Below are 26241 nucleotides of genomic sequence, written 5' to 3' on the forward strand. Positions count from 1 at the left end.
TCTGGATGGTGTGTAAGTATTGGATAACTTGGTTTTCTCTTACAGTAGTTTTTAGACTAAAGATATATTTAATTATAATTTGAGTTTATAGACAGGAAGAGATATGACCACTTTGATTAAGAAAGACCAAGGCTATGATTAAATATCAAATTTATTCAAATTTTAATTTTATTTTACTCCAAATATAGAACATTTATTTTCTGTTTAAAAAAATGGGGGCACTGAAGCATATTTAAATAAGTTTCCTGCTTTGGAGGCAGCCTCAAATCCATCTTTTCCTGTTTTCTTCACTGTAGTCCCGAGGAATGTGTTAGTAGTATGTTACTCCCCGGCCCTCAAGCCTTACTTTCCCAAACCCATTAAGTTTGAATTTTAATTAATATCTTAAGACATCAGAAGCTGTCACAGGCATCAAAATCAAGCTTCTTAAATAGACCATGTATCAGAATATCCCGATAGAAACAATATGTATTAAACTCAAAATAAAATGTTATTCCAATAACATTTAACCCACCATGGCAATGAGTCTTCAACAATAAAAGAGTTCATTATGATGAGTGTAGTGGCATTAGATAGCATTAATTTGTTTTTCATATGCTCAACTTGACTTTTAACTGTAATATGGAAAGTAAAATGCTGTGATATAATTGGCCCTCAAAAATGCTGGATGACAAATCCTACCCCAGGTCGAGGGATGTAACTAAGTTTACTTGTCACGGCAGTCATGTTCAAAGGGTCCTCTTTCCGAGTGGTTGAAGCACACACGGAATGTGTGATGGCTATTCTTGGTTACCAATTTGACTATCTCTGACATTAACTAAAACAAACAAACAAAAAAGTGGAGGGCATACTTGTAGGGATTTTTGCTTGATTTGAAATAGAGAGATCCACTTCTAATCCAGATCTATGATTGTGGGTCCTGGTGAGCTGCAGGTCTGGAGACCTTTTACTCTTTGTTGTTACTCATCAAATAGCTGCATATTGCCCAACTCTGTGTTTGACTTAACTTTGTATGATCATAAAACCCTTTAAGGATTTGAGCTTCCACCATCCTAGAGGCTACGAATATCCTAAAGTATTATATGAAGCCCACAACAGAGATTTTATTTATTTATTTATTTATTTATTTTATTGAGAAAAGGAAAAAAAAAAAGAAAAAAAGTTTCTGCCTCCCCCCAGCCTCCCATTTCCCTCCCCCTCCTCCCACCCTTCTCCCCCTCTCCCCACCCCTCTTCCCCTCCCTCTCCAGTCCAAAGAGCAGTCAGGGTTCCCTGCCCTGTGGAAAGTCCAAGGTCCTCCCCACTCCGTCCATGTCTAGGAAGGTGAACATCCAAACTGGATAGGCTTCCACAAAGCCAGAACATGTAGTAGGATCAAAACCCTGAGCCATTGTCATTGGCTTCAAGAGGTCACAACAGAGATTTTTATGCTCTGCTCTGGACTGATGACCTGAGTCCTACAAACACTTTTAAAGAAACACCAAAATTTGTGACATTTTTGCTTTATTTCTAGAAAAATCTTATGAATTTGTTACCATATTAGAATGTTGTATTTGGGACAAACAGAATTTGTGTTCTTTTTCCATCGTCACTAACATTTGGCTCCCGAATAAAACTTTGTCTTTAATTGAGCTTTGTGGTTTTGTATCAATATAATCTAAGGGTGTCTTCTCTCTCTCTCTCTCTCTCTCTCTCTCTCTCTCTCTCTCTCTCTCTCTCTCTCTCTCTCTCTCTCTCTCTCCCTCTCTCCTGTAGTCCTTCCCTTGGTCTACATGACTTTTAGTCACCAACTTGCATTGGCTGTATTGACTGGCCTTCTTTGTATGAACTGGGAGGGCAAACTATCTCAGCTGTGTTTATAAATTGCCAAATGGTGTTGTAGAAGAAATTTTTCGATGAGTAAGGTATTTTTAGTTAAATGAACACTGTACTGAAGGAAACTGGATTGCTTGCTTAAAACTCTGAAATTCATCTCTCCATGAATTATTTTATTCCTTCCATTTTCTTTGCCATTTTGAAGATATGAACAATGTTCACTTCTATCAGAAAAATATATATTTGAAAGGCAAATTATGTATTTTAAAATTGAGAATACAGTTTCCTGTCATTATATAACCATTGACATCAATATTTGTTAGATTTATATGGCTAACAAATAAAACTATTGTAAGACTATCAAGATGATTGGACTATTAAGACTAGTTAAGAAATCCTGGGAACTTAGTTTATTAAAAATGCCTTTGTAAAGCATCAGAATGTAATCTGTTTAGTTTTCATTTTGTTAGCACATGGCATGAAGGAAGTCAATCAGATTCTGGAGAAACAATGTTTTCATTTCTTTCCCATGCTCACTACATATCGCTTCAGAGTATTTAAACTGTGTTTATTATAAGGCTAAAAAAAGAAGAAGAAACATAGTTCAATGCATTTACTCAAAGTTCTATTGTTTTGGTGCTATTGGAAGTAAATAAGAACATGAAGAAATCAATGCAGGACTTCATGAGCAAGGAGAGGATGGATTCAGGTGATGCAGAAGTTTGCCTTTTCAGGGAAAGCTTCCCTGAAAGGATTAATTGTACATTCCAAACCAAAGGCAATTCATTAGGAAGATTGCTTGAGAATATACTTAGCAATAAATTTTACGCAAAGCATGGTTTCCTTGCATGTTGGCTTTATCTGGGATTCTGGAAGAAGAAAACCAAATTTGCCTTTATCACGGAGCTCAAAGGCAAATGTGTGCTTGATGCCTGCTTTGTAAGCCCAGTCTAAAGAAGAACCTGATGTTGGATCTGCAAAACAGAATCAGTAAATATTTCATTAGAGGCAAGATTATTGTTTGAAGACATGGAGATTGTTGATGCAGAAGAGATAGCTCAGTTGGTAAAGTATTTGCAGTTTAAAGATTAAGTCCTGAACTTGGATTCTCAGCACCCATAAGAAAGTCAGATATGCTGGTTCATGCCTGTAATGACAATGTGTTGATAGGATCCCCATCCCATCAACCATAGGATTGGTTGACCATCCAGTTTCGCCAACTGGTGAGTTTCAGTTTCCATGAGTGGCCTTGTCTCAAAAAAATAAAGTATAAAACAATAGAGAAAGAAACCCAGTGTTGGCTTCTGGCCTCCAAACTCAACACACACACACACACACACACACACACACACACACACACACACTCAAAATTGCATGTGTAAAATTAACAAAGAAGTATTTATATGTATGGGTAATTGCAGTAATGTCAAAATAGTGTAAACAGTACAGAAAGCACTTACAATCTATCATATATTTTAAATATGTACCACATTCAAAACTTTTAATTTTTTCTGTCCTTTATTACTTTAAAAATTAGTGTTAATATATAAAATGATTTCATTATGAAATTTTAATATACATCTGCCTTTATAACTTTTTCACACTTTTGATATTTTGTCATTTATGCTCTCAGAGAAAATCATTTAGAGTTATAAGACCAAGAATATTCAAGTTTGTTACTTTAAGGATATATTTAATACTCTATTTTTAAATTTTATATCAATTTTTTGAAACTTTACTAAAGTTGTTATTATTTGGAAAAATGCTTAAAGATATAAACATCTATAGAGAGGTTGCTCTCAATGTGTATGTGTGTATATATTTACAATATGTATGAAAATGCATGCTAACTATAGATGCATACACATACAACATACTGTAAGTGCATGTATGTATTTTCCTTTATGTCATGCAATAGTACTTTCGTGTGTGAAATCACTGATGTTTTATGATACACTTAATTGATACCAATATTTTAAGTTTGGAAAAGAAGAATTTAAAGATTTTATAAATACAGAAGGGATATTTGGGTGGGAAGGGTTACAGTTTAATTATTCAGTAGCTACTTATGGTCACTCATATGCCCAATAGACTCTACATGGGCTGAGCACAGTAATGAATCTATCTAATTCCAATAGTACAGAGATTTAAACAAGAGCATGGTGTGAGGCCATTGTGGGATACATTGTAAGGCCTTACCTCAAACAGATAAAAAACAATGCCCAAAACAAACTTAAAACAGAAACACACTACCTAGTCAACCAAAACAAACCCAGAACAATACATTTATTTGTCCAAGAGAGGGCAGGCAATACAGGGCTACCAAGGTGACGTGTGGTTTCAGGATCTTGTAATTTAAAGGAGAGACATAAGGGTAAAAACCTTAGTGCAGAGCACAGCTGTAATCGCCACAGGAAAGGAGGACTACTTGGTAAAGATTTGCAAGAGAAGCAATGTTGTGCTTGGTGAGCAGGACTCAGACATGTCAAATTCCACTTTCATTATGTAGAACATATTAGGGAACTAAAGAAAGAGAAATATAGAAAGAGGTGGAAGTAGAGAAAGACATCATTCTGGCAGGAGAATACCAACAGTGAAAAATCTATGCGCATTTTACGGACCTGTGAGGTCGGTTTGGGCTGGAGTTAAATAAGCAGTGAGTGGGAAATTTTGTAAATGTTATAGGTTCAGACTGTTTTTTGAGAAGCAATAGGCACTTTCATATTCTTTATACGATATGCAATAAAAAGCCTTGGTGAAAAAGTCTAGACAGCAAAATGGTAGGCACCATGAAGTGAAAGGCAGAGAGAGCTAGAATAGAGACAACATGCCAGGAATAGCAATGGGGTAATAAATAGCCTAATTTGATAAAACTATCTAAAATTTCGATCTATGTAGTGGGGAAAATCTGTATTGCTAACAAAAATTGGGTGAAGTAAGGAAATGGGAGGACCAAAGAAGAGAAAGGAGGTGGCATTTGGACTTATTAGGGAGACATTCGGGAAGGAGGATGGGGAAGTCAAACTGTTACTAACCAAGTGTTATGTGCAGAGGTGATGTATATATACTTCGGATTATTTCCTTGTTGGTGGATGGATCTCTGATTTTTCTCTGATACTATCTGATATTTAACATAACTTCCTCTTTCATTTTGCTTAATTTTTATCCTTTTTATTTCAAGAAGTCTATATAGTTAGATTACAAATCAGCTTTTTATTGTTTTTATTCAGCTATATAATTTTCTCTGCATCCCTCCCTTCCTTACCCTTTTCCTCTACTCTCTCCCATGATCCCATGCTCCCAATTTATTCAGATCATGTCTTTTTCAACTTCACATATACATTAGATCCATGCGTGCCTCTCTTAAGGTTCTCTTTATTGTCTATGAATTGGGGACTTTTTTTTTGCCTTATTTCTAAAAGCCACTTATGAGTGGCTTTACATAAAATACATATAATATTTATATTTCTGGGTATGGGTTCCCTCACTCAATATGATGTTTTCTTGATCTATTATATGCCTGATAATTTCAAGATGTCATTTTTTTCTGCTGTGTAGTACTTCATTGTTTAAATGTACTACATTTTTCTTATTCATTCTTTGGTTGAGGGGCATTTAGATTATTTCCAGCTTCTGTCCATGACAAATAATTCTGCTATGAATATAGTTGAGCACATGTCCTTGTGGTATGACTGAGCATCCTTTGCATATATATCCAATGGTACTTCTGGGTCATAAGTGATCTCAGAAATTCTACCAAGGAACTTCTACAACTCATAAATGTCTTCAATAATGTAGCAGGATAAAAGATTAACTCAAAAAAATCAGTAGCTCTCCTTTACACAGATGATAAATGGACTGAGAAAGAAATTAGAGAAATATCACCCTTCATAATAGCCACAAATAAAATATCTTGGAATAATTCTAACCAAATAAATGGAAGACCTATATGACAAGAAGTTTAAATCTTTGAAGAAAGAAATTGAAGAAGACACTGGAAAGTGGGAAGATCTCCCATGCTCTTGGGTAGATAGAATTAACATATTAAAAATGGCAATCTTACCAAAAGCAATCTACAGATTCAATTCACTGCCCTTCAAAAGCAGTCTACATATAGATTCAAAGCAATCCCCATCAAAATCCCAGCAAAATCCTTCACAGACCTTGAAAGAACAATAATCAACTTCATATGGAAACAACAACAACAACAAAACCAGGATAGTCAAAACAATCCTGTACCATAAAGGAACTACTGGAGGCATCACAATCCCCAACTTCAAACTCTTCTATAGAGCTACAGTGCTGAAAACAGCCTGGTATTGGCATAAGAACAGACAGGAGTACCAATGTAACCGAATATCAGTCCACACACCTATGAACACCTGATTTTTGACAGAGGAGCAGAAAATATAAAATGGAAAAAAGAAAGCATATTCAACAAATGGTGCTGGCATTACTGGATATCAACATGTAGAAGAATGAAAATAGATCCATATCTACTACCATGCACAAAACTCAAGTCCGAATGTATCAACGACCTCAACATAAAGTCAGTCACACTGAACCTCATAGAAGAGAAAGTGGGAAGTATACTTGAACACAATGGCAGAGAACACTTTTTAAATATGACCCCAGTAGCACAAACATTGAGACAAACAACTAATAAATGGGTCATTCTGAAATGAGAAGCTTCTGTAAAGCAAAGGACATGGTCAACAAGACAAAATGGCAGCCTACAGAATGGGAAAATATCTTCACCAACCCCACATCAGGCAGAGGTATGATCTTCAAAATATACAAAGAACTCAAGAAATTTTCCATCAAAAGAACAAATAATCCAATAAAAATGGGGTACAAACCTGAACAGAAAGCTCTCAACAGAGAATCTAAAATGGCTGAAAGACATTTAAGGAAATGCCCAACATCCTTAGTCATCAGAGAAATGAAAATCAAAAACAACTCTGAGATTCCCTCTTACACCTGTAAGAATGGCCAAGATCATATTTATTTACCTGTAACAGGAAGAATGGATCATCGGGAAAAGAGACTATGAGTCAACACACACACATACCATAGATTAAGGGGAAGACATTACTAGAATTGAGACAAGAACAAAGGAGAGAAGAATCAATTAAGTAGATGAAACTAAATGTTGCCTCTGCCCCAATTAATTCTTGTTTTGGCAAAGATTATGTTGTGGAACAGAACAGTAGATGAAGTAAGCTATACATTTCTATTGATTTAATAGTTTGTAGAAGTTCATTGCGATTTGTTCCACAAACTGTCCTAACGCAGAAGACAGGCAATCCTGCCTTTCAGGTGCACATATAATGTAGAACCTCTTGCAACAGCTGGAATTTATAATCTACAAATTTGACAACTTTATTTACTAATAACATAGACATAGATAAACAACTATAGTAAATGAGAGGTAAAACTTACACATTGTTGATGCTATTGGACCATAGGTGTAACGGGTTTCATATCTAGTTGAGAGAACATCAGTTGCAATTCTTGAGACCTTTAACTAGGGAGAAAAGTGAGATTGGATTACAAAATACTATATGAATACATTTTTTAGGAGTTAAAAACCAATTTTATAGGTTATTTAGTACTGGAAGATCAAAATAATGTAAATGACTAGGTAAGAATATTATCAACGTGCAATCAATCAATTATATGGAATAATGTTGCATTTTATCTTTTTCTCTTTATCCCTTTAAAAAATAGTTTAAAGATTTATTTATGTAAGTATATAAATGTTTGAATGTTTTGCCTATATGTAGGTATGAGCATCACACTGGTGCCTGGTGCCCATGGAGGTCAGAAGAGAGTAACTGGTGTGAGAGGGCCTTCTGTCTCTGTGTTGCTTTTATTGGTTAATGAATAAGGAACTGCTTTTAGCCTATGGCAGGGAAGAACAGAACTAGGCAGGGAAAGCTAGGCTGTATGCTGGGAGAAAGAAGGGCGGAGTTAGAGATTAGCCATGGAGCCACCGAAGACAGATGCTGGGAACTTTAGCCAGTAAGCCACAGAAGCGTTGTGATACACAGATTAATAGAAATGGGTTATATTAATATGTAAGAGTTAGCCAATAAGAAGTTAGCACTACCAAGCAATAATTGAATTAATATGGTTTCTGTGTGATTATTTTGGGTCTAAGCTAGCCAGGCAGCTGGGAACCAACAAGCAGTTCTCCTCCAACCTGTAGCTGAAATTACAGATGGTTGTGAGCTACCATGTGGGTGCTGGGACTCAAACTCTGATCATCTTCAAAAACAAGTGCTCTATACAGAGAAACCATCCTTTTAGCCTGGTGTGTCCTTTCTTTCAGATTCTCTTTTGGATTCATATATTCAAAAATTATTTTCTTCCATCCCTTTCTCTGTAATAAGTTTTCTAATTGATACAAAACTTTCTCTACTTGTGTAATAGAAGAAATGTAGTTGATTCATTTTTTAACTCTTCATTGACTAAACCTGTATGTGTCATGCATGTGTGGGAATCTAATATAGAATACTGCATAACAGCCAGACACTGAACTGCATCTCTAGTATAGCTTACTCATCATTAAAATGGTCCTGTTATATTAGGGCTTCTCCTGGCATGGCACTTATTCATATTTAATCAGTTGTTTGTGGTAGGAAAGTAATCGTTGAAATAAATGCTAATCAACACAGTATTTAATATATTTGAACTCCAAAAGAATGCTTTCCATTGCTATGTATAAATGTATTTGATTAAGGAATTTATTTTACTTAATATATAGATAAATATGCTGCTGTGTAAAAACTTTCAATTTACTCAGAAAGACTTGCTATATATATCTGTGTGCATTTTCATCCTTACCTTCCTTTCTGTCATATATGCAGCTGCCTTGCTGTATCTGCACAAATTCAATAACTTATGGGTTCAGTTTCTTAGCTAGATTGGATCATACGCTACAGTGCAGTTACAGAACACTAATGTATTTTTTCCATGTATAGATGGAATTAATGGTTGCTTGAATCTCAGATTTAGCTAATATTAAATGCCACTGTAAAGAACACAATTCATTGTTTAACAAAATGCATGCTAAAATTTAGAAAGATGTAAATAAACATATTAAGCAATGTCTGTACTATGGTTATAAATGATCACAAGAGAATCTAATAGTTTTGACTAACTGGAATTCATTTTGTTTTACATGCAGTTTTACTGTTGTGAATCAAAACCGTGCTCATTCATGTTGTGCAGTCCTTCAAGATTTTCTTTGACTTTCTCCAGAAGCAGTGCTCCTTTATGTTCTATATAGACTCACTGACAAAAATGAATAAATAAAATGTAATAAAATTTTTAATTAAAAAAGAATACAATTGAGTGATGTTGAGATAAAAATTATGACCCAAATTTCTCCTAAGTTGTTTTGAAATGTCTGAGCCACAGCATTAACTATGTCTCCAGCTACTATGTAATTTGGGACACCAGACCTTGTATGCTGCCCATATTTTCTTCTACAGTAATTCAAGAGAGTTACCTATGTGTGCAGGTTAACTATGTGATTATGGTGTTCTTCCTAAAGCTAATATGATCAAATAAGATGCAGAGAAAGAAAAATAATGTTAAGTGGATCACTGATTTGAAATGATATCATATTCTTACTGACAGAGCACTATAATATTCTTGTGTTTTCTATATAGCAGAAGAATTTATTTTTTCAGATTATTAATAGGGAAAATTATCTTGGATCTCTTTCTGTCTGGTGTCCGGAGGTTAGAACTAGCTGTCTCTGCTGCTCAATTAGGCTTTTACCTTGAATGGTTTTATAGTATAACCCAAAGAAAGTATTAAATACTATTGTATTAGAATTCTATTTTACTGCATATATTAGAATTATATATCTAGATCATTCAATATTAGAATTCTATTCTGGTTGGTCTAGATTCCTTTTCCTTATAAAAATTTTCTTATAATCACATATAATATTTTATTGTGTTTATAACTATCAAACAAAATATTTAAAGATTTAACTACAGAGTAAACTTCACTAGCCTTAATTTTTTGGTATTTAAAATGTGAAGTCCTGGTGTGGTGGCAAAAGTGAATTTCTAGGATTTGGGAAGCTGAGGCAGGTTAGATGGTGAGTGTAAGTTGAGGCTGGGTCACATATTGAATTCAAGGCCAGTCTGAATTACATACTAAGACTTCATTTCAAAACAACCAACCAAACAAAGTGAAACCATTTCAGCATATCTCAAAGCTGTTAAAAAATAGATTCAAAGTTAATGATGGTGTAAATGTACACATGCATATGTGTACGTATATGTATATGTAAGTATTACATACCAGATCATCATAGTTGGGTGGCAGTTTGGATGTGTAGCCATACGGAAATAGTAGCACTTGGGAGTAGGAATGAAAGGTGATATAAGCCTTGATTGAGTTCTTATGTCTTCGAATGAAGTTAGTGACAGCTTTTGTCTCTTTTTCAGACTCTGCTGCAGGGCCCCTGTATACATGCAGGCATGGGTTTGCAGTGTTTGAAGAAGCTACAGAAGAAATGTGGATGAGATCACAAGGCACTGTCCACTAACACCACCCCTGCCTCTTTTGGTTCACCCAAAGTTTAAGACATGAGATATCTCCGGTTACATGGTCATTAGAGGTTTTGTGGACATATGTCCCATAGACTGTGGAAATATTCTTAGCCTTATTTGTCATCCTTTTTCAGGTTATAGTAAAAACACAAGCATCCCAAGGCTTAGAGCCTAGATCTACACCAGTTTCCATTCAACCCCAGCTCTGACTATTGAGAACTGGTGTAAATCTCCTGTTGTGAGCCCAGGTTTCTTCAGTTTCTTTCAGGAGAAGTCTGTCTATTGATTAAGGATAACTGCTGCCATTTCAATATTCATTACAGTAGAATAGAGTTAAAAGGTATGAAAAGCTCCATGTTAGCACCATTGGCTCAAGTTCCATGCTAATACATTGGCATACATTAAAAAGTCTTTGAACAGAAAACATACATATAGAAATTAGTGTATTGAATTTTTTATTTTCAAGTGTTTTATAATAAAGTTTATTTTTTTTAAAAAAGGTATGGTCACTTTTTACAAACCAAAGTAGGTAAAAATGCACAAATTGGGGCAGAGGTATGGTCTCTTTAAAGTCGGCAAAGATAAAATTGTGTGTGTAGAAATGAATGCATCTTCTGAAGTAACAGGTCTAACTGGTCACTATATTCCTAATACACTTTTTAACTGCTCTCATCCCTAATTGTTCTTCATTGAACAACTGAAGCATCATTACTTGTATGTTGGTTTTAACCACTGGTATTTCTCAACTTCTATAAAGTTAAAAAGTGGTAAGGCCCCAAATCACCCAAATCACCAAAATATCTGTTTGTGTGTGTGGTTTTTTTTTAATGTTCAGTAAGAGGTGGCTCAATAGATATGCAACATTTTTTCCTGTTTCCTCCCACAGAAAACCTTCAAAATCTTTCCATGGTACTGATGATTATCTTCTATTTAAGAGGTAAGGAAATCAACATTAACTCAGGGGATCTCTATTATTGCTGAAATAAATAGGTAGTTTATTTAAACTCATGGTCTAAATGCAAAATCATTTTCTTGACAATAAATCTGCAACTCACAGTTCCATGAAACATCAAAGTTCCTGTTGAGGTCAGTGCCAATGCAGGTAGAATTCTTGTTCTTGGAACGGTTTTTTCTCCACATTCGGTCCTGCCAGAAGGGACATCAGAGTGTGGACACATGTGCAGTGTTACCATCTCAGATTCTCTCAGTGTGTGTCTACAAGTTTATTTGAAATCTCTATAGATAACCTGGTCTCCTTTATTACAAAGAAATGCTTTCTTACAATATCTAATTTTTAGACACAATTTTTAATCTTAATGTTTTTAGCATTGATGAAAATTTTCCATAAGTTTATGGAAAATGGTTGATTAGTTTTCTGTATTAGAAAAAGACCATTACCTGACTTGGAAAGAAGCAAAACATTCATATTATTTTAGTAATACCCTTGCAAGCAGAACATTACAGTTGATCAATGGACAGAACATAAGAAATTTGGGAATGATCAGCCCTAAACAGTACTTTCCTAAGTGGGATACCTGTATCATACCTTTCCCTTTCCTAGGGGGAAGAGAGATTGGAAAGAATGTGAAGAGCCAGAAGAGGTGGTTGACAACAAGAAAACTGTTTTCTAGACACAACTGGGCAGACACACGTGAACTCATGATGACATGACAGCATGCACTGGATCTGCACTGGATACATCAGACAAAAGTTCAGCATCAAATGGGGAGGTGGGTAGGAAGTCTCACCCTAACTGAGGAGCTATTGACATTTGATTGCTGCTGGGAAAAGAGAGTCAGTTTTCTTTAATGCTACTGGGTATATCAAGCACTCCAGGGTAAGGCCCATACTCCAGAGTAGTCGGCAGATACAAACTGGACTCCATGTTTTTTGTTTGTTTGTTTTGCTTCGTTTTTTAAGACAGACAGAAAACATGAAGTTGGGTGAGTATGGATGTGAAAGTGATTCTGGAAAGAGATGAGAGTAGGGAATAAAGAAGATAAACGTGTATTGTATGAAATTCTCAAAGATTACAGAAAAAATAATTCTTAAAAATCTAAAAAGTTACTTTTCTGAATTGGAATCAAATAGTCATCCAAACCTTAAACATAATAAACAACAATACATGTGCATTAAAATCAGTGACTAATAAATTTCTTAAATGCAACAAATGTATATAGAGCAGTACCTGAGTCCATGACCAAATATACCCATCTACATTGAATACAGGCAGAACGTAAAAAGTCATCCGGTCCAAGAGTTTGGTCATGATTCTGTTTTTTCCATAACTCTTAGTGGCCTAGAGGGGATAGAAAGTGAGGTTGCTATTGAGAAAGCTAGATCCTATTAGCCATAGCTACCACTCTTAGAGTTGTTTTCCAAGGTTACAAGATTTTAAACAGTTTTAAAAAGTACATAAGGATAAATGACCCCTATAAATTATAGGGAAAAAGCACTTAATAAATGTAGGGACATGTACTGAAATGAACATTCTTCAAAGGTTAATTTAATTATCCATAATAGAAACTGCCAGATGTAGCCTGTATAACCACAGAAAAAATACAGTCAAGTGGAAGGGGATAATGCCAGGTACTTGATAAGGTCTTGTGTCCCTTAAATAAATACAGCTCAAATCTGTGAACCTAGAGAGAAAGGAACATTGGAGAAGATTCATAAATATTTATAAATATGACTGAAGAAAAATCATTTTCTGTGCTGTAGATTCAACCCAAGTTCTTGCACATACCAAGCATGTGGTGTGCTGTTGATTCATACTTCCAAGCCAGAGAAATTCACATGTGCATGCGTGTACAGGTGTGTTGTGTACACCTGGGAGTGAAGCCCAGAGATTGACAGCAGATTCAGATGTCTACCTTAATTTTTCTCTGTTCTCACTGAACTCAGAGCTTGAACATTTAGCAAGAGTGAATGCCAGAAGAACCCAAGGATCATTTGTCTCTGCCTTATCCGAATCCCCTCCCCCAGGGTTAGGACTGTAAACATGCACGTTGCCCATTATGTTTTACATAGACACTGCGGGTGGAATTCTGGTCTTCATGCATGTGTAGCTAGCACTTTACTGACTCAGTCATCCTCCTGGTCTCAAAAAATTAATAAAAGTCTCTGGCAATAGTATATGCTTCCTAGCAATCACAAAACATTGGGTTCAATTTCTAACAATATTGATAAAACAGAAATTTAAATGTCACAAATTCAGCCTGTCAGTGTTTCTATTTTCTGGCATAAATTCCAACAATTATATGAGCTTTCTGTAGCTATCAAAATTCTCAGAAACATAAACAAACAAAACCCCTCCCCATTCTTGGAAAATTCCTCTCAGGACATGTGCATGCATATGTGTGTATGTGTTTCAGAGACAGAGACAGAGACAAAGGGAGAGAGAAAATGTGTGTGAAGATCTCACCATGCAGCCCAGAACAGCGGCAATCTAGTTCTTCTGCACAGCTGTCCCAGGGCTGAGATTGACAGCATGTAGGAAATTCCTTGCAGTCATAGCGCTTTGTCCTTGTTTGTTGCTTAAGAGGGGGTTTTGGCCTTTAGTTGGAATTGTCAAAATAATCAAAATTATAAGTCAATACTATGCAGCATCTTTCCTAGTGAATGTATCTGTGGGTCCAACAATCAATGCTGTGGGTGTTCCAAAGTGCTATGTGAAACAGTTGGTGAAGAAAGTTTAAATAGGATGTGTCAAATACATTGTCAGTAGATATTCAGAAACATACAAACTAGATCTATTAGTATAATACAAGCTGTTTCTCAGTTGAAAAGAAGTTAAGTAGGAAAATCCCAAGTTTGTATATGACCAATGAAATAAGTTAAGCAAACTAAAAATTTATGTTCTGAGTTTATCAAAGAAAAATTTTCAGTTTATAGCATAAAAGAGGTATCAGATATAACTGCAGGATAAATGTCAGTATTACAGCTAAAAGAAGGTGTTTTCATTATCATAAACTTTCAAGTAGAGTTTAAGGATTTATAAAATGATGAATAAAACTCAGGCCTGTATGTGCTGCCAGAGGAAAATGGATATTTCTCTAATTAGGTGGAACATCACACTTTTGGAAAGGAATGTTGTCAGTCAGTAAAGTCTGGAGACCAGTTAGAGAGTAGCTGATTGTGATTGGTTCACTTACCTGATAGACAAACCACTGACAGAAAGCTGGGGAGACCCATTCTCGTGCATGAATGCCACAGTCCATGAAGATAGCCTTTGCTTCTCCATCTTTTTTCCCAATCTGTTAAAATAAGGGATTATTTTGCATTGGTTCACTTTTTAGTTTCTTATCATTCAGTAATTCATATTCTCAAACAATTATTTCCCTTGTCTGTTGTTGAATATGAACCATGCTTATGCTTACTGTCCTCAGGGAAGATGATGGCAGCTATTCTATATATACATGATTCTTATCTATTACAGGACAATTTTTTTTCCAAAAATTTTTCCAAGGTTTCAAGTGGCTTTTAAGGTTTTCTAAAAAGCAAACAAAACAAAAACAACACAGTCAGGGGATAGAAAGATAGTTAAAGTACTGCACCGCAGTGGGTCTGAGTTCTGTTCTCAGAGCCCATATCTAGTGACTTGCAACTGCCTGGAACTCCAGCTCCAGGGCAACTGATTCCTCCTTTTACTCCCTTGGATGCCAACATTCACATGTACATATTCATATGCAGCTGTCCAAGCAAATACATCCTATTAAGGATAAAACATATCTTCAGAAAATGAAATATAGTGTCAGTGAGAAGGCTCAGTGGATAAAGGCACTTGATGCTAAGCCTCATGACCTGAATTCAGTCTTTAGGATTCATATGATGAAAGGGAATAACTGACTCTGAAAGTTGGCCTCTGTCATCTACATGTTCCATGACATGCATACAACGACACACATGTACACACGAACACACACACACAAGTAACAAAAAATTTAAAACCTACAACCTCTTCTTGGACAGGATGTCACATGCATACCTGTAATCCCAGCACTCCTGAGTTTCAGGTCAGCCTGGGGTATGCAGCAAACTCAAAATTGTATCAAAAAATATCTATGTACCCACAAAAATAAAAAAGCAACCACACTATATATTGTTTCCCTTACTCCATTGTTAATGTTCTGTGCTAAGAATTTTAAAGATAGTTCAGTTCATAAACTGGAAGCATTCAGCCTGGGGTGTGGCCTGGTACTGTATGTTAAGTGGCCTGGTACTGTATGTTAAATAAGGTACAGGATCTGCATCTGGTATTTGAAAGGTTTCTGTTTTAAACCGAGTTCAGATTTAGTTTGGGTGGATGGAGACAATGATTAATGGAGATATATGATATGGATGCCTTCCTAGTTATTAATGAGCTTCCAGGGAGCAGAATCTTTGTGTCTACAGAGTCGGGTAGTAGTTGAGTGGTGGTTCCTTCATGAATCCTGAGCTCTGATAAGCTCTGGTCTTACACATGCGTGATATTTAACTTTTTCATCATGATATTCATTCACTAGTTTCATTCCATCTCAATAGATTGGAAAGAGGTGTGTAGACAGGGACACTGCAAACCATTATAACAGAGTTATCCTGTGAAATATTTCTTGGTTTGCTCATTATGAAATCTCTAGTAACTGCATATTCCTGTTTTTGATTGCATCAGAGAGTGTAATATATGTTCTTGAATTGATATCCAGAGTTTAAACTTACAAACAATGAAATGATTTCCAAATTTAAATTTATCTCAGCTACCACTAAGTGACTTTTGTGTTCATGTTTTAAGACAACAAGCTGATCGATGGTTCTTGAATTATTTTTACCTTGAGAACATATAACGGATTATCTTCAAAAGTTGATCCAATTTTGATTCTTGAGACCATTTCAGGATATTTCTCTACAATTTTTTCAGTCCAAGAAACAATCTTAAGAAGAAAATCAAATTCAAAGAATTAAAATAAAGGAAAAGTGCCTTGGGCAAAAGAACACAGTCATTTAAAAAAGACTATACTAGGCATTTTACACCATACCTTTCCCCAGTCATTGTATTTTGCATAGCTGTGCCTGCCTGAGACTTCATCAGTCACATCAAACTGTTTCTCAATCTCTTCTTGTAGATTGTGTATCAGAATTCTGTTTGACAGCAGGATGATAAAACACATTTATCACATGAATATTTTATCACAGGAAAGAGAACATTTATCTTTCATTTGCAGAAAAGTGCCTCTTCCTCTCCTCTATCTAAAACAAATCCCATTTCCTGATTGCTCTGCCCTAGTCATCTCCTTTAAACAAGTATTGTGTGGCGTCTGTTCCCCCATCTATCTGGGCTATGTATACCATTATTATAGTTCTGGATTCATGTTGCTATCCAGAACTTATAACAACCTTGCCCAGAAGTAAAGATTATAGTAAATGTACATTATGCATGACATTTCAAAGAATTTGTATGTAAAATAATTCACTAATATGGTTGATATTGCTTATATGCTTAAATAGTAATATTTGCTCTATATTTAGTTAAATAAAAGTAATTATTTCTACTGCTTTTTTCACTTACAATGAACTAGTGGCGTGTTTGAAACCACACATCTGACTCAGACCGTATCTCTATAATGGACCTAGCTTCCAAAGTACACACAGGCACATCTATATCACACAGGCAGCAGTGAGTATTCTCATGCACAAATCTACTAAACAGATTTTATTGCTTAGCTTTTGAAATCTAGGGAGAAAGTCGAATAACAACAATGATGGCAATAAAACTGGGAATTCCGCACTTAGCACAAACCAAGTATTTTTCTAAACTTTTATGCTTATTAAGTCACTTCATCTTTACAAGGAATTCTTACCCTCATTTGACTGATGACAAAACCTAAGGCACAATGTTTTCAAATACGTTATCTAATGATAGAGCTAGAATATGAGTGGCTAGGGTGATTTTTGAGGGGGTAAAAAAGAGTCAGAAAAAGTCATTGAGAGGGTGAAACTGTTGGGGTCAAAAAGCTTATGCTTCCACTTCAATTTTCATCTCTTCTTGCATCAACTCATCTCACTATTTCCAAGATCTTATAGATTGGAGTATTTCTGGCCACATAAGGTCTGTCTGTATTGAAATTTCAGTGTTGACTTTTCTCTCAAACTTCTAAACACATCAAACTACAAACTCTTAAATTTTCTCTTGTTCTCTGTTCTAAATGTGTTTAACATGGTCCAGATTCTGTTTTATATACATTGTTTGATCCTGTTAATATTATTACCATATAACAAATAAGGAAGCTATTGCTCAGAAATACTATATGCTTAAAATCTGTAACTTTTTACATATTCATTTGTTTATTTATTGAGTGTGTGCATGCATATATGTGTGCATGCATGCGTGTGTGTTTTGTGTGTGTAGAGGCCAAGGAGGACTTGTAGGAGTCAGTTCTCTCTTCTCATGTGGATGTCTGAGACCAAACTTAGGCAGACAGATACATCAGTAAACTCCTTTACTCACTCAACCATGTTGTTAACCCCGTAGTTAAAGTATCTGTGTATTTGGAGTTGGGAATTAGAATCCAAAATACTTCAACTTTGTTTCAACAGTGTTATTTTCATTATGTGCATAAATATTTTAATGTATTTTTTTATTTGTGGATTTACTGTCCGGGGGGGGGGGCTTGTTGTTAGCTTGTTTTATACAACTGGTATGTACTCCCTTGATGACTATGTTATAGCAGAGCTATTTTACAAATATACTTTTAGATTTTATAAAGTTGGATTTTGATAGTTTCCTAATTGGGTTACCATGTGCATTGAGCTCTGGATTTGCTGACATGGATTTCCTAATGTCTGAGAATATCATACAGTGAAAAATAAACTTTATGGTATAGACTTGTTCTCTAGAGAGAGGAAGAACATCTAAGGGCCTTCAGTTCTCCATTGCACTGAATGTGTTTGTGTGTGAGAGCTTATGTACACAAGCACATGAATGACCTTTCCTCTTCCTGAGCTAATGAAAGGAACCAACCCTGTAGAATCAGTCACTCCTCATAAAAATCCTGTGAAATATCTCCTTTAATATCACATTTTAAATAGTGACAAATAACCGACTTGGATGAGCCTGGGCACAGGCAGTTTTGCTTCAGAATGTTTTTCCTACCACTCCCCTATTCATTTTTATTTTATTTTTATAAACCATGATCTTTATCTCTTGCAGCCAAGCTCACATGTCTAAGAAATAACAGCTGTATGCTCAGAGTAGGAAGAAAAGTGAATGGAATAGCACTCTAAGTAAGTCATTAGCTATATCTGATTGAGACAAATATTTAACATGACAGATTTACATTTGAAACATAAATTTGTATCTGGATGAATATTATTAGGTAATCAAGCATTGACCTAAAGTGTTGAATGTCACTGTGTGAGTTTATATACTTGTACCTTGCAATTCCATATAATCTTGTGGAGTTCTTATTATAATTTTATTCTATTGTACCATCTAAGTTTTATTGAATTAACAGCTTGCTTCTGAATTAATTTTTATGAATAACTTTATTTTCTAATTTTAATTTTTGATCAAAGAAAAGAGTGCTAGTGATTATCTCAATGTAAAAAATTATTAAAAAGACACATATGATTTTAGCTGTGATTGAAATGTGGTATCTGCCCCCCTGGCTCCCAATTCAGTACGTGTATTTTTCCCATTTGCCAGTCTGCTTGGGCTTCTTAGTACAAGTACATACTTATTATTTTTACTCTGTATTTGATCTTTTATGACTTTGTAAAAGTATAAATAAAAAAAGAACTAACATGCTACTTTAAAATCAAATCAGCTTTAGTAGCTTAATTTTCTGAAAATTAAATAATACCATGCGTAGATGCCTTAGATTGAATAATGGTCTGTGTGCTCTGTTTCATATAGAGTGTCTAGGCTAAGCGAATTACTGTTTCCAGCCAATTTCTGCAGCTTTAGTCAGCCAAGCCTTTTTCTTAGAACTCTCCTTTGTTATGGACTGACATCAAGTAATACACATAATTCATATGTAAATAAAATTATGTACTTGGGTACAGAATTTTAAATGTTTTTTTGTTTTTACTGATAGCTTTTCATATTTATATTTATGAGGAAGATATTTAATTACCTGGCTTCCACATGTCTGAAACTAAATTGAGACACTTTATAGAAACACTGTAGTAAGTAGATAAATCTAATTTTAGTAAATAGTTTAGCATTTTGCTTCTTGATACAGGAAACAAGAAACCCTCTGGGTGTCAGATGAAGTGACACTTGTGAGGCTCTCATTACAAGGCCACTTCAGATAAGAGTCCTGCAGGACCCAAGAGGGGAAGGACAGTATCTGATTAGATGCATGATGTCAGCCCCTTGCCTCAGTCTTCCAGTGGTTCACATCACCATCTATGGTCATGTCAAACATTGTATATTTTGTCTGCGTTAGAAGAGTAATAAGGAAAATAGAACTCTTCATTTTTGACCCTGCTGTTCAAACCAGATTATCTAGAATTTGCCTGAGCACTGTTGTGTTTTAGTTTGGGCTAGTTTCTTTGTGAAAATTAAGTAATACTAAGAACTGATATCAGGTCTTTATCAATTATGTAAACTGAAGGATGTAGCCACTGAAGCAGAAATCAAAAGTCAGAGTTTGGTTATGTAGTAAATCTATATAGAGAGACTGGAGTGGTATACGGCTCATGGTTGTTGTTCAATCAATTATAATTTCCTTTTACTGTTCCATGAGGCAAAATAACTTACTCCTGTAACTTTTGTTATTTGAGGTTCTCTCTTTTGCAGTTTAAGTCTTGTTTTATTGCTTTGCTTTCGTTGAGGTCAATTTTTCTCTCCCAAAGAATGAAGTTAATTTATTGATTTCTCTCTCTCTCTCTCTCTCTCTCTCTCTCTCTCTCTCTCTCTCTCTCTCTCTCTTCTCTCTCTCTCTTTCTCTCTCTCTGTGCATGTGAGTGTGAGAACGAATATTTTTTATATATCAGTTCAATTTAAAAAATAAGACAGTGCAGAGTATTGCAATTAGTCCATAAATCCTGACCTGTCATCAGTTATGATGATATGCCCTTCTTAGGCTGCCCTGCTTGTTCACATCTGTGCCCTCTGCTTCTGTAGGCTGCTGCCATTTATTCAGATCAGAGCAAATGTAAGATGGAGACTAAACTGCCAATAACCCTATCACCTCCACAAATGTACTCCAATAGTCTGAAAGAAACTGTGAATTTTATCTTCTATACATAGTACTTTAGTGTTTGGCAGTCCCAATTTTAAAAGAGTTTCATTGTATGGATATAACTGTAAAATATTTTACTGAATGAGGTAACCCATATCTAGAAAGACAAATACCAAATTTTCTCTCCTACTTGTGACCCAATTCTTTAGATGTGAGTAGATCTGGAATAAATGCAGAAGCCTGGAAAGTAGAAAGGGAGAGGAGGATAAACAGGGAGAAGAGCTTAACCTGAAGAGGTTAAAGGGAGAAAGCAGAGAAAACTAAAACACTAAAATACTTGAAAAAGCTGTAGAAAAGCATATTGTTTTATTAGCTTATTAACAAAACCCTAAGTTCCAGACAAAGGAAACATCTCTTCATGTTGTTGGTCAGGGATTACAAGTTATACCCTTCCAAGACAATATAGGCTATTCTAAGGTAAGACCTATTGCTGAAGACACTACACACTTCAGACACATGACTTTCTGGAACTACCTGGAAACTTTCTCCCTGAGGATTAGATTGTATAATATCAGAAGATGTATGTAAGCTTCTAATGGAGAGAAACAATCAGCAGTCATACATGTTTGAAAAAAATCTATGAACCATAGCAATGATCATCTGGCAAGATATCACCTAGTAACACTTTTATCTTCCTTCCTGTCTTCCATTTTTCCACTTTTTATGGTTGTTACTATTTGGTTTTTTGTATAATATCAGAAGATGTATGTAAGCTTCTAATGGAGAGAAACAATCAGCAGTCATACATGTTTGAAAAAAATCTATGAACCATAGCAATGATCATCTGGCAAGATATCACCTAGTAACACTTTTATCTTCCTTCCTGTCTTCCATTTTTCTTTCCTGCACTTTTTATGGTTGTTACTATTTGGTTTTTTGAGACAGGGTCTTTCTATGTATAGCAGGTTGTCCTTGAACTCACAGAGATTCTCCTGCTTCTCCTTCAGAGTGCTGGGGTTGAAAGCATATGCTACCATACCAGGCCACTGGCACTTTTATATTGAGGATAAACAATAGCTTTCTATTGGGCTTAAAGCCAATTCAGTAGAAAGCAATTCATTACTGATACTGTAGACCTAGTCAATTCCTATGGCTAGAGAGGTCATAGAACCTACCTAGAGCAGTGGTTCTCAACCTTTCTAATGCTGTGATCCTTTAATGCAATTCTTCATGTTGTGGTAACCCCAAACATAAAATTATTTTTATTGCTACTTCATAACTGTAATTTTGCTACTGATATGCATTATAATGTAAATAATTTTGGAGACAAATGTTTGTCCAAGGAGTCACAATGTGCAGGTTGGGAACCACTGCCCCAGAGGAAGATTTATTACTGCTACTTCTTCTAAATCACTATAGCTTCTAACTACATTCTAAATCCTTAGATTTAGACTTAGCTCACCAAAGAAGCTTCATTTTGCAAGAGATGGAATCTTGCAAAGATCTCAACTGGTAAACTGTGGGGTGACCAGCCCTAGTTTGGACATCTAGGATACAATCTTTTCAACTAGGTTTTGAGGACTTGGAAGAGAAGGTGTAAGAACTGTAAGAACTATAGGATCAGAATTTCTGCTGAAGGATGGTGACTTCGAGACACAACCAGTTTTCTGCACCCATGAAATCCCAACAATATAATTGTCTACACAAGGTTTGCATAATGACCATAGCAGTCAACACACCAACATGGATGGGACAAACTTTGCTAGTTAAAGAGCTACAAGAAGTCTATAACTGCTGAATGAGAGATGATCACTTTTCTTCAGGGAAGAGGCCCTTGATAGGTTATATAGTCCTATGTGGTCATCCCTAAATACATGTACCTATGAACAATGCTAAGTGATCTCAGCAAGGATGTGTGTATCAATAATTATAGAAGATGACATCATGAATTCCAGAGGCTGTGGATGGAATGACCCTGGAAGAGTTGGAGGATGGAGAGAGAGGGTAAGAAATGACGGAAATACAGTGTACTCATGTATAAAATCTACCCTCAAAACCTGAAAGATTTGTAAAACATCCCCAAAATTTCAAAGTTACCCAAACTCAGATAATGAAACATAAATGGATATTTCTCCAGCACTTACTCATAGTTCATTTTATGTTGTTCCAAGATAGACTGGATAGTTTGAGAATCCTTCTCACTAACTCGGAAATCCACTGTCATATTAGCAGCGACATCATGAGTAGCATCTGGATACCAGAAATCAAGCTGTGGAGACAAGCCCATTGTTAGCTCTTGGTTTGTTTGTTTGATAAACATGTACATATTTAAAAAGTTGAATGTGGCCATGCACACCTGTAACTTCAGAATGGTGGGGAATAAAAATATGAGCATTTCCAGGGCTTGTTGGTTCCTGGGTTTAGAAAGAAATATTTTCTCAAAGAAAAAAGACAAAGTGATAAAAAACATTTGAAGATTTCTTCCGGCCTCTGTTTTTAGATGGGTATCATACATGCTACCCACACACAGGAGAACATGCACTACAGTAAACACAGATATTACACACACACTGACCACATATTAGTCACGATAAAATGGTGGTAGAGTTCTGTGTAATGAATAAGGTAATAAAAAATTTTTAGACAAATGTATTTAAAAACTATTGAATATCAAGGAGGAAGAAAGAAAATTATACTAACTAGAATTTTAGGACAATGCGTTTATCAGAGAAAATAGAAGAGACAACCACTTTAGTTAATCTCCCTTTACTTCTATCATTCTGGATGTGAACAAAATTATTTCATAACTGATTTAACCACAATGGGCTGTAATCCAGCTTTTATAATTTTCTGACTCCTCCCATGTATTTCTCTGTGAATTCTGGAATTTCTGGAAGGTTTGAATTTGTCAAGAAGATATACTTTATTAGCCTCTTTTAATTTTATTATTTTAGTAGTACATCCTTGATCAAGTCAATGGAACTGATTGTTTTTTCAGTGTTCCTTAAGGAAAAAAATATGGCCATTAGGATTCCTTGGTGAGTACTGTGGATATAGTGAGGTGAATATGCATTCTTAGACATCCTGAGATTTCATAAGAGATGGTTTCCTCTTTACTATGTTCCCACAGCTGAGAATCTCAGCAATTTGATGAATAAGCAGACAAGGAAAGCATTTTGGTTAAAATAGAGAAAAAACAATTTCATGGTTCTTTAAAATAGCTGTCACTTTTGAAGCCAAGTGAATTACAAATTCCCAGTCAGGGGGATGTGAAGGAGATGCTCAGTCTCTACCACCACACTCCACCTCCGAGATGTGAAGAAGATGCCCATCTCCACAATTATACCCCACCTGGGAGATATGAGAACAATATCCAGTCTCTATCATCACTACAAGATTGAGGCATGTCCAAGTCACCTTTGATGTCTCTTAGTTACATTGCACGTTAGCTCTTGTGCAGTCCATTATGGGACAGCATGAGATTTTTATGAACCAATCAACATATCTGTTTACTTTGAAACATCATCTAAGTTGGACACATCACCATTACACAGGAACAAATCTGTGTTAAAGCAAGAAAATATGGGGGAGGAATTTTAAGATCAAAGAACTGTTATGGACATTTATTAAGCAGTAGATGCAGAGGTGGATGCCACAGAAGTGTCTTACAGGGAAGTTATAAGAAGAGGTTTTGTGTGGCAGACAAGCCAAATATGCATATTTCCACCATGTTAGGTAACAGCAGAGAAAGGGGAGGGTGTCCTAACAAAAAAGAGCAAGGCAGATTTGAGTCTTGTAGAAACAAGAAGACCTAGCCAGATAAAAAAAATATATTAGAGAATAACATTTCTCATGAGAAAACACATACAAGATGGTGAAATTGTGATGTCCATGAAACAAACTCTAGGGTCAGGAAACAGAGAGCAGGGTCTTGTGCTTGATAATAAAGAGGCTAGCCAGGTGTCAAATCTTGGAGGACACTGGCTAAACCAAAACCCACAGAAAATGCTTTAATAGGTTTTTTCCCAAACAAAACCAGAAGCCTGTGATATCCATTGTTGTTGCTGCTGCTGCTGCTGCATGCAAGTTTATAAGCTGTATTACAGAAGAAGAGGTCGATGCCCCATGAGCATCTGAAACTCGCCTAAAGCCACAAAGCCAGGTTAGCTTGGATTTGAACCCTTGCATCTGGCTCTGAACGACAGGCTGTCCTCAAAAACATTTTAAAATTAGGAAGCACAGATGTCAAGTTTTAAGATTGTGGAAGGTGGAACTGAAACACTGGATGCTGGTGTGCTAGAAAAGGGACACCAGAATTGCATAAGAGGCAGGAAGGACTTGCCATTGACAGCACAGAGGAGGTGACCGTGTGGGTGTGAGGAATGCTCAGGAATTAGAACTGACAGAATTCAGCTGATTTGACTGAAGAGATGAGTGTCACTAGAATGAAAGCCAGGCTTGGTTCTGGGTTTAAATCTGATTGTAATTTTGGCCATTTAACTTACTATCTTTTTACTTCTGGTCTAGTGTTTTAAAGGTGTTACATTGCAAATCTACTGGTAAATATAAAACAGAAGGAAGATGACTGGGACAAAGAGTCTTGTGTAAAAGAAGTGGCTGAACCAGTGATAGAGAGTGTTCCCTTTTCTGTTGGAGTTTAAGGAACTGCTTTACAGTTAAGAATTTCTTTCGAAAGAGGACCCACTCTTGGCAAAGAACTTTACAGTCATCAGTTTGTACTTGAACAGAAGTCTCCAGGAGACATCGGAGCAGATACTGGGGTGGGCTGATGCAGAATACAGACAAGAGGGAAAGGTGCCAACAATGTCCCTTGATTTATATATTTATTAAGAAGTGATTGCTTGTGAATCTGGAAGGAAAAGCAGTGAACTATTGAAAGAAAATAAAGTAGTGTATGATCCAAATGGTGCCTGTCATCTCTACTTGTTTGTCAGTCTTTGGTGTCCCTGTGGTCATTGAAGAGAAAATAAAAAGAATATCTCTTACAGAATAGAAAAGAAAGATGTAACACTCTTCTGAATGTTTTACCTCAATGGTTTGGGTCAAGTCCTTCAAGACGCTTGCTTGCTTTCCATCCTGAGGCTTCACTCGGAATACCTTCTCCCTTCAAGTAAGGAAAAGACAAAAATCAAAGAAGCAAAAATAAAGAAATAAATAAACAAACTAAAAAACCAAAAACTAGTAAAAAAGACAAACTAAACAAAAACTGAGTGGATTGTAAAGACATATTCCTTCATTTTCTTCTCAGCCAGAGACTGGATCAAAGGAAGGCAAGTTTACCTGTCAAAGCGAACACGAGCAATCACAAGTGTGGTAGAGATCACAACCATAAGCAAAGAGAACTTCATGGTTGTTCTTTGTTTAACCTGACCCTTCTGCTGGTTTTATACCTCAGCTTTTATCTCAAGGAGCAGCTGATTTCCTCTAAGGGACGAACTGTTCTTCCATCTCATGTTTTTACAGTTTTACAGTTGGAGGGTGGGCAGGCATGTGAATATCCAGGCTTCTCTCAACGGGTTTTTTTTTTTTTTTTTTTTTTTGTTTTGGTTTTTGGTTTTTCAAGACAGGATTTCTCTGTGTAACAGCTCTGAGTGTCCTGGAACTGCTTGATAGATAAGTTTGGCCTCGAAACCGCTGCTTCCCAAGTGCTAGGACAAATGGACACCT

At 35.8% G+C, this 26241-nt stretch overlaps 1 protein-coding gene across 1 annotated transcript; it reads right to left on the reverse strand.

The window, feature by feature from the left end:
- Nucleotides 1-1536: 1536 nt before the first annotated feature.
- Nucleotides 1537-25922, reverse strand: Cpa3 (carboxypeptidase A3). The gene is made up of 11 exons (XM_075950531.1): nt 25855-25922; nt 25603-25678; nt 22698-22822; nt 16405-16507; nt 16198-16299; nt 14545-14646; nt 12579-12689; nt 11446-11536; nt 10140-10342; nt 7257-7341; nt 1537-2788 (listed from the first exon to the last, which is right to left on the reverse strand). The coding sequence occupies exons 1-11, from the start codon at nt 25920-25922 to the stop codon at nt 2601-2603; spliced, it is 1254 nt and encodes a 417-aa protein (XP_075806646.1). The 3' UTR covers nt 1537-2600.
- Between the last annotated feature and the right edge of the window lie 319 nt (nt 25923-26241).

Source organism: Microtus pennsylvanicus, chromosome 16, assembly GCF_037038515.1.
Source record: "Microtus pennsylvanicus isolate mMicPen1 chromosome 16, mMicPen1.hap1, whole genome shotgun sequence".
NCBI classification, from domain to species: Eukaryota; Metazoa; Chordata; class Mammalia; order Rodentia; family Cricetidae; genus Microtus; species Microtus pennsylvanicus.

What these genes read in the sequence shown, in the direction of transcription:
- Cpa3 (XM_075950531.1), bottom strand. Translation starts at nt 25,922, where the DNA reads ATGAAGTTCTCTTTGCTTATGGTTGTGATCTCTACCACACTTGTGATT. An exon ending in ATCCGTTATATGTTCTCAAG is followed by an intron (nt 14,647 to 16,197) that starts GTAAAAATAATT and finishes TTATTTTAACAG; the next exon opens with ATTGGGAAAAAAGATGGAGA. An exon ending in CACCCAACTATGATGATCTG is followed by an intron (nt 7,342 to 10,139) that starts GTATGTAATACT and finishes TTTTCTCCCTAG; the next exon opens with TTAAAGGTCTCAAGAATTGC.